The sequence below is a fragment of the Dama dama genome, chromosome 10 (assembly GCF_033118175.1).
Source record: "Dama dama isolate Ldn47 chromosome 10, ASM3311817v1, whole genome shotgun sequence".
NCBI classification, from domain to species: Eukaryota; Metazoa; Chordata; class Mammalia; order Artiodactyla; family Cervidae; genus Dama; species Dama dama.
This window is the reverse complement of record NC_083690.1, coordinates 17,682,656-17,700,153: the sequence shown is the minus strand read 5'-3', so window position 1 is coordinate 17,700,153 and position 17,498 is coordinate 17,682,656. Positions and strand designations below refer to the sequence as shown.

General features: G+C 38.6%; 1 protein-coding gene across 3 annotated transcripts in view; it reads left to right on the top strand.

The window, feature by feature from the left end:
• SMG1 (SMG1 nonsense mediated mRNA decay associated PI3K related kinase) overlaps positions 1-17,498 on the top strand; it is a 97,081-nt gene that overhangs the window by 74,620 nt on the left and 4,963 nt on the right. For all 3 annotated transcript variants that reach the window (XM_061152923.1, XM_061152921.1, XM_061152922.1), the window contains 18 exons: positions 90-308; positions 1,008-1,198; positions 1,900-2,072; positions 2,209-2,488; positions 2,942-3,214; positions 3,450-3,684; positions 3,847-4,073; positions 6,576-6,726; positions 6,830-7,019; positions 7,198-7,667; positions 10,050-10,187; positions 11,488-11,640; positions 12,369-12,548; positions 13,300-13,527; positions 14,297-14,508; positions 14,663-14,769; positions 15,895-16,074; positions 16,162-16,268. In XM_061152923.1, the coding sequence (XP_061008906.1) occupies positions 90-308; positions 1,008-1,198; positions 1,900-2,072; positions 2,209-2,488; positions 2,942-3,214; positions 3,450-3,684; positions 3,847-4,073; positions 6,576-6,726; positions 6,830-7,019; positions 7,198-7,667; positions 10,050-10,187; positions 11,488-11,640; positions 12,369-12,548; positions 13,300-13,527; positions 14,297-14,508; positions 14,663-14,769; positions 15,895-16,074; positions 16,162-16,268 (3,714 nt within the window). The remainder of the gene's footprint in view (positions 1-89; positions 309-1,007; positions 1,199-1,899; positions 2,073-2,208; positions 2,489-2,941; positions 3,215-3,449; positions 3,685-3,846; positions 4,074-6,575; positions 6,727-6,829; positions 7,020-7,197; positions 7,668-10,049; positions 10,188-11,487; positions 11,641-12,368; positions 12,549-13,299; positions 13,528-14,296; positions 14,509-14,662; positions 14,770-15,894; positions 16,075-16,161; positions 16,269-17,498) is intronic.

The window sequence follows — 17,498 nt, the reverse complement described above, 5'->3', positions numbered from 1 at the left end:
TGTTACATTAGCAAGTTCTGTGAAATGAAAAGCTACATTTTAATGAGGAAGCTTTTGGCAAAACTTAATTAAAAGTTTTCTGAAAACAGGTTCTACACATTATGCGGCGTGGCAGGGAGACTCTGCTGACGCTGCTAGAGGCCTTTGTATATGACCCCCTGGTGGACTGGACAGCTGGGGGTGAGGCTGGGTTTGCTGGTGCCGTCTATGGTGGAGGGGGCCAGCAGGCTGAGAGCAAGCAGAGCAAGAGAGAGATGGAACGAGAGATCACTCGCAGCCTTTTTTCTTCGAGAGTAGCTGAAATTAAGGTGAGGCCAGTAGTAAGTCATTGTCCCTTTTTTGTTAATAGTTAACAAGACCAGGGAATTCCTTGGTGGTCCAGTGGTTAGGACCTGGTGGTTTCGCTGCCAGGGCCTGGGTTCCAGCCCTCCTCAGGGAACTAAGATCCTGTGAGCTGTGTAGTGCCACTAGAAAAAAAAAGGTTAACAGGTCCATAAAAAAAGTAAGACTCTAGTGTATGATATTGAAATGGCCATGAAGTAGGGCAGTTTGCTGTGATCGTTTGTAAGAAATGCTCACATGAAAAGACACATAGTCACACTCCCACATGGGAGATGGGTTAATAATTTGAAAAACATTATACCTTTTTTTAGTATACTGAATGTGTTTGCCAGTGACTATTTTAAGTGTTCTTTAACTGGATAGTCTCCTTGATTTTAATTGGATAGTCTCCTTCTCCTTCTAAATAGTAGCCAGTGATGCTGATCTTGCTTTGTGTGGCATGGTGGTAACTGCATGTTATTGTGGAATTGAGTCTTCATTTATGGCCATGTGAATTGATTGCATTAGTTATCTTTATAAAAATGCCAGGTGATCCACACTGGCTTTGTTGAGATTTAAGTGTAATAGCATGTGCAGAATGTCCTTCTAACATGATCCTTTTGGCATGCATCCTCATACCTCACAGTCGGCCCTATAAGAATCTTCCTAATTATATCTTTTTACAGGTGAACTGGTTTAAAAACAGGGATGAGATGCTGGTTGTACTTCCCAAGCTGGACAGCAGTTTAGATGAATACCTGAGCTTGCAAGAGCAACTAACAGATGTGGAGAAACTTCAGGGCAAACTGCTGGAAGAAATTGAATTTCTAGAAGGAGCTGAAGGAGTGGATCATCCTTCTCATACTCTGCAACACAGGTTTAAAACAAGTGTTGAACTCGTAATTTATCTTTATTCCATTAAGGAGAACTTTTGTATTTGTATGAACATTATCAACTTGAATTAGAATTGCTGCAGCAACTCACATGAATAATCAAAGCTCTTGCAAGAACTGCAGTTTTGAAGTACTTACAGAATTCACTTAAATTTTCAGCTTCATTGTATTTAGATGTTTGAGTTTCTATGGGAGATGGTGGACATAGTGGTTAGAACCGTGAACTTGGATTCAGAAAATCTGGGGTTTGTTTTTTCCCTCTGCATTTTATGTCTGAATCCTTATTATTTGTATGGTGGATTTTGTCCACATGGCCAAGTTTTTTTGAGCTTTGATCTAAGTGAGTGAACCTCGCACAGAGTGGGTGCCTAGCTCAGTGAAGGGTGGTTAAATGTGCAAGTGCCAGACACTGCAGGAGATGCTGAGATCCTGAGATTACAGAGATCTGTCTTCCAGTCTCAGTCTTCCGCACTTCAAATAACTCTGGTAAATGTAGAATTTTGTTTAAAATGTTGTGAGTATAGTTAGGGGACTATAGCGTCAGGAAAAAAACCAGAGGAGGAAACAACATTTGATGGTATCCTCAAGATTGAAAAGGAACTTACCAGGCTCAAGTATGAGCAAAATGTACTTTTAGAGTGATGAAAATTCCCAGCAGTCAATTAAAATTTTTTCCTTCCATTAGGTATTCTGAACACACTCAACTACAGACTCAGCAGAGAGCTGTTCAGGAAGCAATCCAGGTGAAGCTGAATGAATTTGAACAGTGGATAACACACTATCAGGCTGCATTCAGTAATTTGGAAGCGACGCAGCTGGCCAGTTTGCTTCAGGAGATAAGCACGCAGATGGACCTTGGTATGTTAGATGTACATGTGAGCATGTGAGTTTTGTTGTTATGTGTTTATGTGTAGAGTTCTGATTTGTACTCCCTTTCAATGACTGCTGATTTGAAATGGCTTCACCGTGATGGATAATTATCTTTTACTGAAAGGTCCTCCCAGCTACGTGCCGGCAACAGCCTTTCTGCAGAATGCTGGCCAGGCCCACTTGATTAGCCAGTGTGAGCAGCTAGAGGGGGAGGTTGGCGCCCTCCTGCAGCAGAGGCGCTCGGTCCTGCGAGGCTGTCTGGAGCAGCTGCATCACTACGCAACCGTTGCTCTGCAGTATCCAAAGGCCATATTTCAGAAACATCGAATTGAGCAGTGGAAGACCTGGATGGAAGAGCTCATCTGTAATACCACAGTAGAACGCTGTCAGGAACTCTACAGGAAGTAAGTTGATCACTCTCGATTTTCTTTACTTCTCATTGGGACTGGAAGCAAAGTTGTATTCACATTTTCAATTGCATAGTATTTCATTTTCTGAAAGAAATGATTGATGGAATTTGAATGGAGTCACTTTCTTGTGGTTTTAAGAGGGTTTAAACTCTTGTTTTCCTTTATAAGACAGTGTTTTTTGTAATTAGTTCAAATGTATCTCACTCTTAGATAAAATGTATCTAAGAGTGGTGGGATCAGGTAAAGAGAGCTGAATTCATATATTGATTCTGTCACTCAAGTCATCTTTAGAAGTTACTTTTGCTCTTGAGATGTTCTCTGTAAAATGGAAATAATGATTTCTGCTCTTCAAAGTTTGAGTATCAAATATAGTATTCCATCTTGTCTTTTTTAGTACTTTGTAAGGTGTGAACTTTCCTTTCAAGCACCTCTTTCTCTTTTTTAAAGATATGAAATGCAGTATGCGCCCCAGCCACCCCCAACGGTGTGTCAGTTCATCACGGCCACTGAGATGACCCTGCAGCGGTATGCAGCAGACATCAACAGCCGACTTATTAGACAGGTGGAACGCTTGAAACAGGAAGCTGTCACTGTACCTGTTTGTGAAGATCAGTTGAAAGAAATTGAACGTTGTATCAAAGTTTTCCTTCATGAGAATGGAGAGGAAGGATCTTTGAGTCTAGCAAGTGTTATTATTTCTGCCCTTTGTACTCTCACAAGGTGAGTTAGCTGACGTACTATTGAGACTCTTTCACTGTCCTGTGAACATTGGTGCTTATCGAGAGTTCACGTGTTTTTTGGTTGATCCCAAACTTAAGATATCCTTGTACTTTCATTAGTCTTGCCCAGTGTAAGACTGCTTTATTATTATTATTTTTCTCCCAGATTTTGACGTATCCTATTTGTGTGTGTTCCACTAAATCGGTTTCACTGTACAAATACTTACCTCATTCAGGCGTAACCTAATGATGGAAGGTGCAGCGTCGAGTGCTGGAGAGCAGCTGGTTGACCTGACTTCTCGGGATGGAGCCTGGTTCTTGGAGGAGCTCTGCAGTATGAGCGGAAATGTCACATGCCTGGTTCAGTTACTGAAGCAGTGTCACTTAGTGCCACAAGACTTAGATATTCCTAACCCCATGGAAGCATCTGAGGCAGTTCATTTGGCTAATGGTGTATACACCTCACTTCAGGTGAGCACTTCTAAATTAGCTTAAATTTTGTAAGTTTGTTTTAAATGTTGAGTGTTGTATTTTTCATCTCTGGTTCTGAAAAACAGTTTGACTTCCTCAGCCTTTAATGTTGCTTTATCTAAACTCAGGAAGCATTAAAATAGGTTTCTCATGTATTTACAGGAATTAAATTCAAATTTCCGGCAAATCATATTTCCAGAAGCACTGAGATGTTTAATGAAAGGAGAGTACACATTAGAAAGTATGCTTCATGAGCTGGACAGTCTTATTGAGCAGACAACTGATGGTGTTCCTCTGCAGACTCTAGTTGAATCTCTTCAAGCCTATTTAAGAAATGCAGCCATGGGACTTGAGGAAGAAACACATGCTCATTACATCGATGTTGCCAGGCAAGTGAATGCTAAGCTGTGCTGTTTTCTTGTGAAAGAGTTGGGAAGCCAGATACGTTTTCTGAGCTCTTATTTTACCGTAAGCTTACTTTTAATTTTTAGAGCAGATATATATATAAACACTTATAAGTTTTCTTTGCCTTTGGCTGTGCTGGGTCTTCATTGCTGCTCAGGCTTTTCTCTAGTTGTGGCAAGCAGGGGCTGTTCTGTAGTTGCGGTGGCTCCAGCTTCTCATTGCGGTGGCTTCTCTTGTGGAGCTTGGGCTCTAGGGCACATGGGCTTCAGTGGTTGTGGCTTGTGGCCTCGGTAGTTGCAGTTCCTGGCCTCTGGAGCACAGGCTCAGTAGTTGTGCTGCATGGGCGTAGTTGCTCCAAGGCATGTGGAACCTTCCCAGATCAGACATGCAACCCGTATATCCTGTATTAGCAGGTGGATTCCTTACCACTGAGCCACTAGGGAAGCCTCAGTAATGCCTTTTTAAAAATACTTTTATTTGGGGGAATTCCTTGGTGATCCAGTGGTTAGGATTCTGCACTTGCGAAGGGTGTAGGTTCAGTCCCTGGTAGATTCTGCAAGCTGTATGGCATGGCTAAAACAAACAAAACCAAAACAACATTTCCCGTCCCGTCCCCCACCCCTCCCCCTCCCCCCCCCCAAAAAAAGCAAAAAAACCCCTTTTATTTGGAAATAATTACAGATTCATAGGAAGTTGTATTTTTAAAAAAAACATTGTTCAGGGATGTCTTATGTAGCCTTCATCCCTCCTTGAGTGTAGCATCTTGCATACCTGTGGTACAGTAGCAACACCATGAAATTGACTTTGATACAGTCCACAGAGCTTACTCAGGTTTCACCAGTTACATGTGTACTTGTGTGTGTGTGTGATTTTGTTACATACACACATATTCTTTAAAGGCTGTAATTTTTACTATATTTGTGCTCACACACAAAGTGGAATGTGGTATTTTTTAAGCCAGCACTTGGAATTCAGTGGGAGCATCTGAGCCAGTTTAGCTTGCTAATGGGGTATACACGTCACTTCAGGTGAACACTTGTTAGCTTAAGTTTTATAAGTTTATTTTAGGTATTGAACTTTGTATTTCTCAACTCTTAAATCTAGGAAAACAATTTTGAAACATGTAGAGGTTGAGCAGTTTCTTTAGCCATGCAGTGTACCCAAAGCTAAACCCTAAGCCCCTTTGTCCCTTGTGATTCAGGGCCTCTGTCTTTGGCATTCTGTCCAGTTGCTGTCAGAAAATATAATTGAGAGAAGCAATGAATTGACCCACCATACTTCCTCCCATGGGAAAATTACAAGATATAAGAAAGCAGAGAGAACAGTATAATGAACCCCCATTTCACCACCTTCAGTAATTATCTGCACTGTGATTAATCCTGCCCCCCACCCCTTTTTTTTTTTTGCTTCTGGTTAATCTTGTTTAAATTGTACTGCCCTGGTACTTTGAAGCAAATACCTTTTCATTCTTAAACTGCAGGAGAATTAATGTAGACTTATTTTCTTAAGAGGCCCTTATTTCATAAGAAAAGGTAACAACTCCTTAATGTTTTCTTTTATCCTGCATTCAAAATTTTCCTATTTTCTCATGTTTCTTTTAGTTGTTTTATCATAAAGTTTAAAAAACAAGTGTAATTAGTATAGGATAAACATTTGTCAGCTAAATAATGAGATTATTTGCACAAGAGCTTTATCATAAAGTTCCTAGCATTATATTAAAAGTTAGATGCTAAGTCTGTACACTTTTCTTTCTCACAAAAGTTCAGCCCTTACTTTTTCTTGATGTCTAATCTAGATTCCCTTTACTCTCAAATAGAGGAATGTTTACTTCCATGTAAGCACTGGGTGACAGACTTCATGTTTGATTCTGCTACAGCCTGTATGTATCTTGTGTTAGAGAAACTTTTTGGTAATCTAAATGAAAATTTTATACCATCATATAGCTCTTTTTCCATTATAAATTTCTCTGATAGCTTAACACTTATATAAGATGTTTAATACGGTGCTTGGATACATAAACACTATGCAAGTCTTAAGTTAATTATAATGTGAGAGCAAATTTCTCAAGACCTGCCTTCAAACTATGCATTATTCAAAACTCAGCATGCCAAAAAGGATAGCTGTTTCCATCCACTGTCTGTAGCTGACTGTCCTGTGACAGTAGTGTGAAGATACTTGACAACTTTTGCTAGGTCCACCAGCTTTAGAATTGTGTGCCTCTGATTTTTTTTTTAATATTGGAAGTGTATAATGTTCTGTATATAAAGAGATACTGTAATATTTTATATAGTTCTTTTAAAACTGTCATAACTTCAGTTTGCATAAAATTTAATCACATGAACAATGGCTAATAACACTCCTTCCTTCATAAAAAGACTTTTTCCCTAGACTCTGCATACTAGCTGTAAGAGTTGTTGATCTTAACGTTTCCCCCCAAATATATTACTGTTTAGGAATGGTTTTAACTCCTTTTTCTTTTCCTCTAGAATGCTTCATGCTCAGTATGGTGAATTAATCCAACCAAGAAATGGTTCAGTTGATGAAACACCAAAAATGTCAGCTGGCCAGATGCTTTTGGTAGCATTTGATGGCATGTTTGCCCAAGTTGAGACTGCTTTTGGCTTATTAGTTGAAAAGGTAAATAATTGACCTGGTTTGATAAATAATGCAAGTGTAGTAAAGTAGTTGTTCTGTGTTTGAAGAGTGGAGAAATGAACTTTCTTTTCTTTCATTTACATAGCTAAATAAGATGGAAATTCCTATAGCTTGGCGAAAGATTGACATTATACGGGAAGCCAGGAGCACTCAGGTCAATTTTTTTGATGATGATAATCACCGACAGGTGCTGGAAGAGATCTTCTTTCTAAAACGACTACAGACAATTAAGGAGTTCTTTCGGCTCTGTGGTACCTTTTCTAAAACTTTGTCAGGTAATATTTCACACTTAAGCCGGATTTAGTTGTACTTTGGAGGGAAATGGGATAGAGTAGGCTTAATTTAACTGTAAATTAAAATCTTAAATTCATGCCGTCTTCAAATTCTTAAGTTAGCTCTGTCACCTTATTTTAGTATTGTATGAAATACTTAAAGAAAAATTTCCTTTTTTAGGATCAAGTTCACTTGAAGATCAGAATACTGTAAATGGGCCTGTACAGATTGTCAATGTGAAAACCCTTTTTAGAAACTCTTGTTTCAGTGAAGACCAGATGGCCAAACCAATAAAGGCATTCACAGCTGACTTTGTGCGGCAGCTCCTGATTGGACTCCCGAACCAAGCCCTGGGCCTCACGCTGTGCAGCTTCATCAGTGCTCTAGGGGTAGACATCATTGCACAGGTGGAGGCGAAGGATTTTGGTGCTGAAAGCAAAGTTTCTGTTGATGATCTGTGTAAGAAAGCAGTGGAGCACAACATCCAGATTGGGAAGTTCTCTCAGCTGGTCATGAACAGGGCGACTGTGCTGGCGAGCTCCTACGACACTGCCTGGAAGAAGCACGACTTGGTGCGCAGGCTGGAGACCAGCATCTCCTCCTGCAAGACAAGCCTGCAGCGCGTTCAGCTGCATATCGCCATGTTTCAAGTACGTATTTCTCTCCATAAAGGGGTTTGTCCTCAGTGTAGGAATTTGAAAAGCTGGGAGATTAATATAGAACAATATAAAGAAGAGAAAATTTAAACTTCCCAAATTGTGCCAGCCCAGAACAAACACAGCTTTAACATTTCTGTAACATTTCTTGTCTACGTAGTTGTGATCGTTTTATGTTTATAGTTTGTGTCCTTTTAATTCGTTTCCATCAGTGTTTTATGGTTAGTATTATCATTAAATATTACTTGTAATTTCTTTTTCTTTTAATTGGAGTATAATTGCTTTACAACACTGTGTTCATTTCTGCTGTCCAACAGAGTGAATTCTGTGCATGTGCATATATCCCGTCCCTATTGAGCCTCCCTGTCCCCCACCCTGTAAATGTGATTTCTAACAATTGAACGTATTTGTTAGGTGTGTACTAACATAATTATTTCCAAAGTGACATCTGTTTCCCTGAATGTCTAAGCTGTCTGCATACAACCTGTCGTCATTTGGGAACTATTTTTTAGAAGCCTGTTTTTGTCCTTGTTTGTTTTGGGGCAGTACAGACTTTGGGAGTGAGATAGATTTGGATTCGGATATATGAACTTACCTTTAACCTCCCTTAAGATCTGATTTCCTTACCTGTAGAATGGGGACAGTACTCTCTAAAAGGTTGATGACTGTGTGAATTAAAAATGATGATCTGGGACTTCCCTGGTGACACAGTGGATAAGAATCCAGCTGCTAATGCCGGGAACACGGATTTGATCCCTGGTCTAGGAAGATTCCACATGCCTTGGAGTAACTAACTACTGAGCAGCTAACCACTGTGTGCCACAGCTGCTGAGCCCACGCGCTGCAGCTTCTGAAGCTGGCGTGCCCTGGAACCTGTGCTCTGCAACAAGGGAGGCCACTGCAACGAGAAGCCCGTGCACGGCAGCTAGAGAAAGCCCGCGCAGCAGCAAAGACCCAGCACTCCCCAAAATGAATACTTAAAAAAAAAAAAAAAGTGATCTGTGTAAGACAATAAGTACAGTATAAATTACAGATTTTTTTCTTATTTCTTTACTTCAGAGGCTTCAAGATTGTCAGTAGCTTCAGACAAGTTGTGACTCATGGAGTAGCATTGGGGCTCTAGTATCGGGGGGTTCTGGTTTGGCCCAAACACTGGTTACTTTGTATCATTTATATTGAAGCCACTTCCCAAGAGTGGAATTGGTGGGGCATGGAACCAGTATATTTTTCTCTTTGCAATTTTCTCAATTAGCTGGTTTCTTAGCTCCTAAGTTAAGAAAAGTAATTTATTCAGATTCTGAAGTTGCATTTATTATAGTAACAGTCCATCTAGCACATTGGGATTTTTTTTTTTTTTTTAATAACATCTATTTTAAAAAGCCTTTATTTATTTACTGGCTGTTTCGGGTCTTTGTTGGCTGTGTGCTAGTTGTGGAGAGCAGGGACTGCCCTCCGTTTGTGGTGCACAGGCTTCTCCTTGCGGCGGCTTCCCTTGTTGCAGAGCACAGGCTCTCGGCACACAGGCCTCGGGAACTGTGGGGCACGGGCTCAGTAGCTGTGGCGCACAGGCTTAGTGGCTCCCTCCACAGCACGTGGGATCTTCCCAGACCACTGTCCCTGGCATTGCGAAGTGGATTCTTAACCACTAGACCCACCAGGGAAGCCCCACGTTGGGCTTTCTTGGCATTTATTTTACTTCAAAAGAGTAATGTTGAAAAGGTTTATTTAATACATTTTAGAGTTTATTCATTGAAAAAGTTCACAACTATATGGAAAATACAAAAGTCCTTCCAGTTTTGTTCATCTGAACACATTTTAAGCTAGCACAATATATAACTTTAAAATTTCAGGTCAGATGTCCCTTGGCCTTCTGGGGCCACCTTACAGCGTACAAGAGGCTCGCATAAGATGGCTTGATCCTCTGCCATCAGTTCCCTGCACCTTTCTCTCATTCTGTCACTTGTAGGTTCACTAGAGAATTCTTTCTTTGACTGCTGCCGTCGTTTCTCTCAGTTACTTGCTTAGCTCCCATGCTGGGCAGTTCTTCTACCTGCTGTGCTTATTCCAGCCTCTGAACTGGAGATTATATTTTCGGAGGATTGTGTAGGAAACTTTTACTTAGACCAGGAAATGCCTTCAGAATTGCTATTTAAATACTGCATATCAGTGATCCAAGGAATTTATCAGCCATTCTCTACCTCAGGAAATTTTCCATCTGGTTAATTCTTTTATTGTGTTTCTGTTACTCTTCCCTGCCCACCCTGCCCTGCTGCAACTGGACTTTTTACCTCCTCCCCGAGTCCTTCCCCTAGTGTCACTTCCCCTCTCTTGATTTTTTCTGTGCTTACTTTATTGCATTTCTTTTTCTTTGAACAGTGGCAGCATGAAGATCTCCTTATCAATAGACCACAAGCCATGTCTGTCACCCCTCCCCCTCGTTCTGCCATATTAACCAGCATGAAAAAGAAACTCCATACTCTGAGCCAGATTGAAACTTCAATTGCAACAGTTCAGGTATGTTTTGTCATCTCCTCCTTCTGACACATCTTACTTTTAGAAATGACCTCAACTGTGATGAAGTGCTCTGTTCAGTCTGTCCTTGGCTTTTAAGTCCCAGGAACTTTAATACCTTTTGCACTTTTATTTTTAATTTGTGTCTTTTTTTTCTTATCTTCCAAAGTAACGGAATCTTAGCAGTATATTTTGAACTAAGAATAGAGACATACTAAATATTTCAAATTTTTAATGAACTATTTAAGAAGTTTTAATGGTTATTACTGTGCCATTATACATTAACCTTGGTAATGGTAAAAACTTGAATACCAAATTTGTTTTCTGAAAGTTTGGCATATTATTAATATCCATGAAGCTTAGGCCTGTCTTCCTTCTGTTGTGAAGTTAAAAGAATTTTGTGATATCAAAAGCAGCAGAACATTTTTCTAAACCATTATTTTTGACTTTTTTTGGGTCACATCAGCAAAATATTTAATCTTGTCGTCTTTTTTTAAATAAAAGAAACTGGTCTTGATGATGGTTTTATATACATCTTTGGTATTCTTATATCTCATATATTCAGTAGTAACTGACATTTTTCTGTTTTTATAGTTTAATATTAGTATGATTACAATCACTGTAGTAATTTTTAAATTTTTTTTAATATTTTAAAAATTTCTAATAGAACTTTTCTTGAGCTCACTTCTTTGAAGATTGAAATACCTTTTCTCTACAGCATATTAGTTCTAGTTTTCACTTTAGAGACTGAACTCAGGCCCTTTCTGATTCTAGAGGTGTCTGTGTGAGTGAGCGGGTCGGGGGGAAGAGTATTGGGAACTCCACCACTTGAAATGTTGAATACATAATGAAGCAACTTTGTTATGTAAAACCTTCGTATTGTGATAATCTGGCTGGATTTTTTTTTACCATTATTCATAAACGTTTACATTTGTGGGAATCTGATTTTCATCTTTTACTATCAGAGATATAAATGGACTTTCTCATGGATTGCGTATATAGTGCAGTGGGAATTTGGTATGACAGGGTTTTTTTTTTTTTTTTTTTTTAAGACTATTTAGAAATGAAAATGAAACTTCTTTCTGCAAAATAAACTGAAAGCCAGTCCTTACCTTCTCAGATATGTTTAGTCTTAAATACTCAATATGAAGTCAAGATTAATTCCAAAAGGTGACAGTTTGTTAAAGATGTTTTCTAAGTTACTTATGCCATCCTACTTCTTTTGAATCCCTCTTATTCATATAAAATGCTCAACAGATAGGAAGTGGAGTCCTATTCACTGAGATTCTGCTGGCTTTTATAGGAGAAACTGGCAGCACTTGAAGCAAGTATTGAACAGCGACTCAAATGGGCAGGTGGTGCCAACCCTGCCCTGGCACCTGTACTACAGGATTTTGAAGCAACAATAGCTGAAAGAAGAAATCTTGTCCTTAAGGAGAGCCAAAGAGCAAGTCAGGTATGGGCACCTGTGTGCGCCATCTTGTTTTCAGTTACAGGATTATATAACTGATTATATAATCAGGCACAACACTGAACCAATAGCATTCCTATATCCCACATATCCATTGCCAGAATTTAATAATTATCAACTCTGGTCCTACTTTATTTTCTCTATACTTCCTACTCCCTATCCTAAATTTAATGGTAATCTCAAATATTATATCATTTTATCTGTAAATATTTCAGTATGTATATATAAAGATGAGAACTAGTTAGTAACATAATCACAGTACTATCACTGTACCTTGAAAGATGTCCTTAATGTTGTCAAATAACTAGTCAGTGTTTTCTGATCTAAATGGTAAATTGCGTAGGAGCAAAGCAGCAGAGGGGGGGCGTTTCGGTTGGAGTTTGGATGTCGCGCAGACAGATTTCAGCGGGGTGTGATTTGGGCTGTTTATGGAGTGAAACTTCTGTATTAAAAAGAATCATGTGGAAGACATGTTTACCTGACTCTGCTTAGATGCTCTTTGACCTTCTCAGACTTGACAGCATCAACCCAAAAGTCTTCATTTATTTACAGCTTTTATAAGAAATGGGTCTGTTTCCCATGAGAGTCATACATTCATGCATTTTCAGGACCTGGTCCTGAATTCTGGAAATGAATAGGTAGTATTATTTTTTTTTCATTAATTGCAATTTTTTTCCTCATTGTGATGGTTCCACTCTTTTTCCTCTTCATAGGTCACTTTCCTCTGCAGCAATATCATTCATTTTGAAAGTTTACGAACTAGAACTGCAGAAGCCTTAAACCTGGATGCTGCATTATTTGAACTAATCAAACGGTGTCAGCAAATGTGTTCATTTGCATCACAGTTTAACAGTTCAGTCTCTGAGTTAGAGCTTCGTTTATTACAGAGGGTGGTAAGTCTTGATTCTTGGGAGTGAAGAGATTGGGTAATTTAAATAAGACCAACTACATGCTCTCAAAATCAATATATTCACTAGTCTACATTTATTGAGCATGTACTGTATATGAGATGTTATGAAGAATTCAAGGATGACTAAATCTTTCTTTTATCCCCAAAGGAACTTATTTATACAAATAATGCAGTGAATGAAAAAGTGAAAAGAACTCTCGGAGCTACAAGTAGAATCACTGTAGGGGTTCCTAGGGAAGGAGAGAGACAATAGCAAATGACTCAGATGCACTTTTGAAAGTAGGGTAGCAGACAGAGGACTAGTGGAGGATGAATGCTGGGATATCAAGTTAATAAATTCAGCATTTCCACTCTGTGGGAAGGCTTTAGACTATATAGTAGGAGGCTCTGGTTTTATTTTAAAAAGTTATTTACAGTGTCTTTAGGGCCCTAGCTGTGTGTCATCTTTGGTACTCCAAATATATTTTCTTAGGTTTTAAACTAAGCATTTGTTCCCTGTATAATTATGCAGAAAAGTAAAAATCTTAGTTTGTAGATTGTTTAAATTATCAACTGTTTTTAAAAATTTAGTAAAATTTTTAAGAAAACAACTGTTTTCTAGTGAATTAATCCATGACTCAGCAACTGAGGTTCTTTGTATCAGCTTGAGTTACGAGTGTCTTTTGATGTGATTTTGATGAAAAGAATCTTATATTTTTCTGTCTGATTCTTAAACAAACCCTTATTCTGTTTAGGACACGACTCTTGAACATCCTATTGGCAGCTCTGAATGGCTTTTGTCAGCACACAAACAACTGACCCAGGATATGTCTACTCAGAGAGCAATTCAGACAGAGAAAGAGCAACAAATAGAAACAGTCTGTGAAACAATTCAGAATCTAGTTGATAATATAAAGACTGTGCTCACTGGCCATAACCGGCAGCTTGGAGATGTCAAACATCTCCTGAAAGCAATGGCCAAGGTAAGATTAATACCATTGACACATAATTACTCCCCCCTTTTATAAAATTACAAAGAGTTTTATTCATGAGAAAAAAACCTAATTTCTCCAAGGTCATATATCCAGTTTGTCACTGAGTTTGTGTTTTCATCAACTGTCCACTTTTTTTTTTTTTTTTTTTGAAGCAGGTAGTAAATAGTATTCTGATTCTGTACACAGAGAAACTGGGGCTTAGAGAAATTGATTTATACAAAGTTACATAACTTATAGAAGAGCTGAAACTTGAACTTGGTCTCACAGAGTATTTAGATCTCTAACTCCCTCCTGCCTCCCAACCCAAATCTTATAGTTTGCTTCCAAAATAAATGAAATATTGCCTGTTCTCTCCAGTATTGTATAGAATCTAAATAGTAAAGAAACAGTCCTTAGAAAAGGCTTTATTGTCACAAAACAGTAGATCATTTACTTTTTGAATTTTTTTTTTTTGGTTGCATCATGTGGCTTGTGGGATCTCAACCAGGGATCAAACCCGTGCCCCCTGCAGTGGGAGCGTGGAGTCCTCACCACTGGACTGCTAGGGAAGTCCCTGGATTTCTTTTTAGTTGGAATTTTTATTTGTGCTAGAAACAAGATTCCTGTTGAAAAGAAGTTATTAATAAATTGTAATAAGCAGACTAAATACATTGATATTAAAAAACCACTTATTAACCTGTTATCCAAAAGGTGACTGTCTGAAGAGTAATACTGAAGCAAATACCATTTTTCTTAATCATTAAAATATTGATTGTAGGATGAAGAAGCTGCTCTGGCAGATGGTGAAGACGTTCCCTATGAAAACAGTGTTAGGCAGTTCCTGGGTGAATATAAATCATGGCAAGACAACATTCAGACAGTGCTGTTTACATTAGTCCAAGCCATGGGTCAGGTTCGAAGTCAAGAACATGTTGAAATGCTCCAGGAAATAACTCCCACCTTGAAAGAACTGAAAACGCAAAGTCAGAGGTAAGAATGCCTTCAGGCCTGAACTTAAAATGTAAGCAAAAATCGGGTAAAGTAAGTTTCGTTTATTTAATATTTTTTTCAGTTTTGTTCATACTTAACAAGTAGCTATTTGCTGAAGCATTTCATAAATGAGTCATTTTATTTTATATTTCAGTGTCTATAATAATTTAGTGAGTTTTGCATCACCCTTAGTCACCGATGCAACAAATGAATGTTCGAGTCCAACATCGTCTGCTACTTATCAACCATCCTTTGCTGCAGGTAAGACGCCTCTATTGAGAAAAACCTGTATCTTGACCTGTTAATAATCTACACATAGATGCTAAGATGTTAAAGGGTCTAATATGTTTATTGGGCTTCCCTGGTGGCTCAGGCTGTAAAGAATCCACCTGCCAATGCAGGAGAAGCAGGAGACGTGGGTTCTATCCCTGGGTCAGGAAGATCCCTTGGAGAAGGGAAAGGCAGCGCACTCCAATATTCTTGCCTGGGAAATCCCATGGACAGAGGACCCTGACAGGCTTTAGACCGTGGGGTCGCAAACAAGTCAGACAGGACTTAGCAAATAAACAACAACAAACATGTTTATAGTCATCATCACCTTTTTAAAGGTTTTCCCTAGTAAACCTATTTACAAAAACAGAAATTATGTCACAGATGTAAAAGACAAACTTATAGTTACTAAGGAGGGGGAAAATTGGGAACTTGGGGTTGACATATACACACCACTATACATGAAGTAGATAATGCGAACCTACTGCATAGCACAGGGGCCTCCGTTCAGTACTGTGTGATGACCTGTGTGGGAGTAGAACCTAAGACAGAGTGGGTGGGACTGACTCACTTTGCTCGGCGGGAGAAACTGACACGACATTGTACATCAACTGTACTCCCATAAAAATGAGTTATTTAAGTGAACAACGGGTTTCCCTAAATGCTTGTCATATTTCAAACTGAACAAATTTTGCCTTTATTTCAAAAGTATTTATGTTAGAGAGTAAAAATACCGTGTGTTCAAATACTGTCTATGATTATAAAATATATGTCTGTTAGGGAAATATGGGAAATTAATTAATAGGAAAATCTGTAGTTCCATTCCAACTAGAGATAAAACCACTGTGTATTTGTTGACTTCTCTGTGTGCATGCACACATGTATACAAATTGTATCATTCTGTGACTGTACCTTTCCTTGCCTTTTTCCACATCTAGCTGTTTAAACTGTCTTTTTAGGTGAAGAGCTTTTATTTTAAGGGATAAGGACTTTAAGGTTGTAATATCACATCTAGTATCAGGGTTGTCCATTTGCGGTTGATGATTGAAACAGAACTGCCCTGCTCCCCCATTTTCTGTTTACATGTATATTGAGCTACCAACTTTCTCTCTGTAGCAGTCCGAAGTAACACTGGCCAGAAGACTCAGCCTGATGTCATGTCACAGAATGCTAGAAAGCTGATTCAGAAAAATCTGGCTACATCAGCAGATACTCCACCAAGCGCCATTCCGGGAACTGGCAAGAGTGTTGCTTGTAGTCCTAAAAAGGCCGTTAGAGACCCTAAGACTGGAAAAGGTAATGAGTTAAAATAAGGATACCTTACGTGTTAAATATTAATACAAAGTGGTGACTTGACTTACACATGTCTCCATTGCCTCATAGCTGTGCAGGAGAGGAACTCGTATGCAGTGAGCGTGTGGAAGAGAGTGAAAGCCAAGCTAGAGGGCCGAGATGTTGATCCGAGTAGGAGGATGTCAGTTGCTGAACAGGTGACCATCTTTTAAACTTGAGCTATGCATTTTAATGCTGCTGAAGCAGTATAGGATTAAAAATTCCCTCACCCCCATCTTTGGTGGCATATTGAGAAATAAGGAATTTAAACCTATTTTCAGGCCTCAGAACATTTTGAATAACACAGCTCCTAGATTGTCAACTCTAACTCTAGCCTGTTAACACTTTCCTTTCTCCCTAGTCCTCTTTTAACCAAAATTTAATCTGTAAAGTGTTCCTGGGTGTCAGTTGGTCTGAAGTTATTACTCTGAAATTTTATCATTAATATTATTAAAATTGTATATATAAATTCAGGAATGAATTCTTTTGCCCACAGCTGTTTATTTTGAAAAGTTTCAAACCTTCAGAAATGTTATAGGAATGCTGATGTATTATATATTCCTTGCCTACAATTGGCAAATCAGTTGTTAATCTTTTATTTGCCTAATCTTTCTGTGTAACACTTCTTGCCTAAGTACTTTGTCTCCCAAACAAAACATTGTAATAATATATAGCTATGATATATAGCTGTGATATAATTATAAAATTATCAACTCAGAAAACTTAACACTGGTGTTAATATTGACTGCTATCCACCATTGAGTCCATATTTAGGTTTCTCCAGTTATTGAGCACTTGGTCAAGGGTAATGTTCTCCTGAATTTTCCATTACACCTTTGCCTTTTCTTCTGTGGGGTAAAAATCTGAGACTTGTGAATATCCTATTTTTAATGGCTTGGCATCCATAATTCACATCAGCAAGAAAATATTTTTTTAAATTTTAAACACTGTTAGATCTCTATAATGGATCTGAGCTTAAGCTCTTCTTGGTTAAGAGTCATTCTTTAGACAGGGTATGTCAAATTTGTCAAAAACCCTGGACAGTGTTCTGGGTCTAGGGGTATCTTTGCTTCAGAAACGTTCTGGTAGGTTAATGGGTTGTATGCTTTCATGACTGCATCTTAGGTCTCTGTCCTTTTTTTTTATTTGAAGGATGCTTAGCTATTGTGCTTTTTATTCTGATAGTTTTATATAAAAAAATGTTAAATGGCTCACAGGAGTAGGGTAAGTATAGAGTTCTTTGCACACAACTGTTGTAGGTTGTAATTCAGCAGCCATATAGTGAGCATTTACTATATAATTGGACCCTGATGGATGCTCTGGATAGAAAAATGATTGTATCTCTTACTATAAAAGAATATTTAGCTGAGTCAGAATCAGCAGATGTT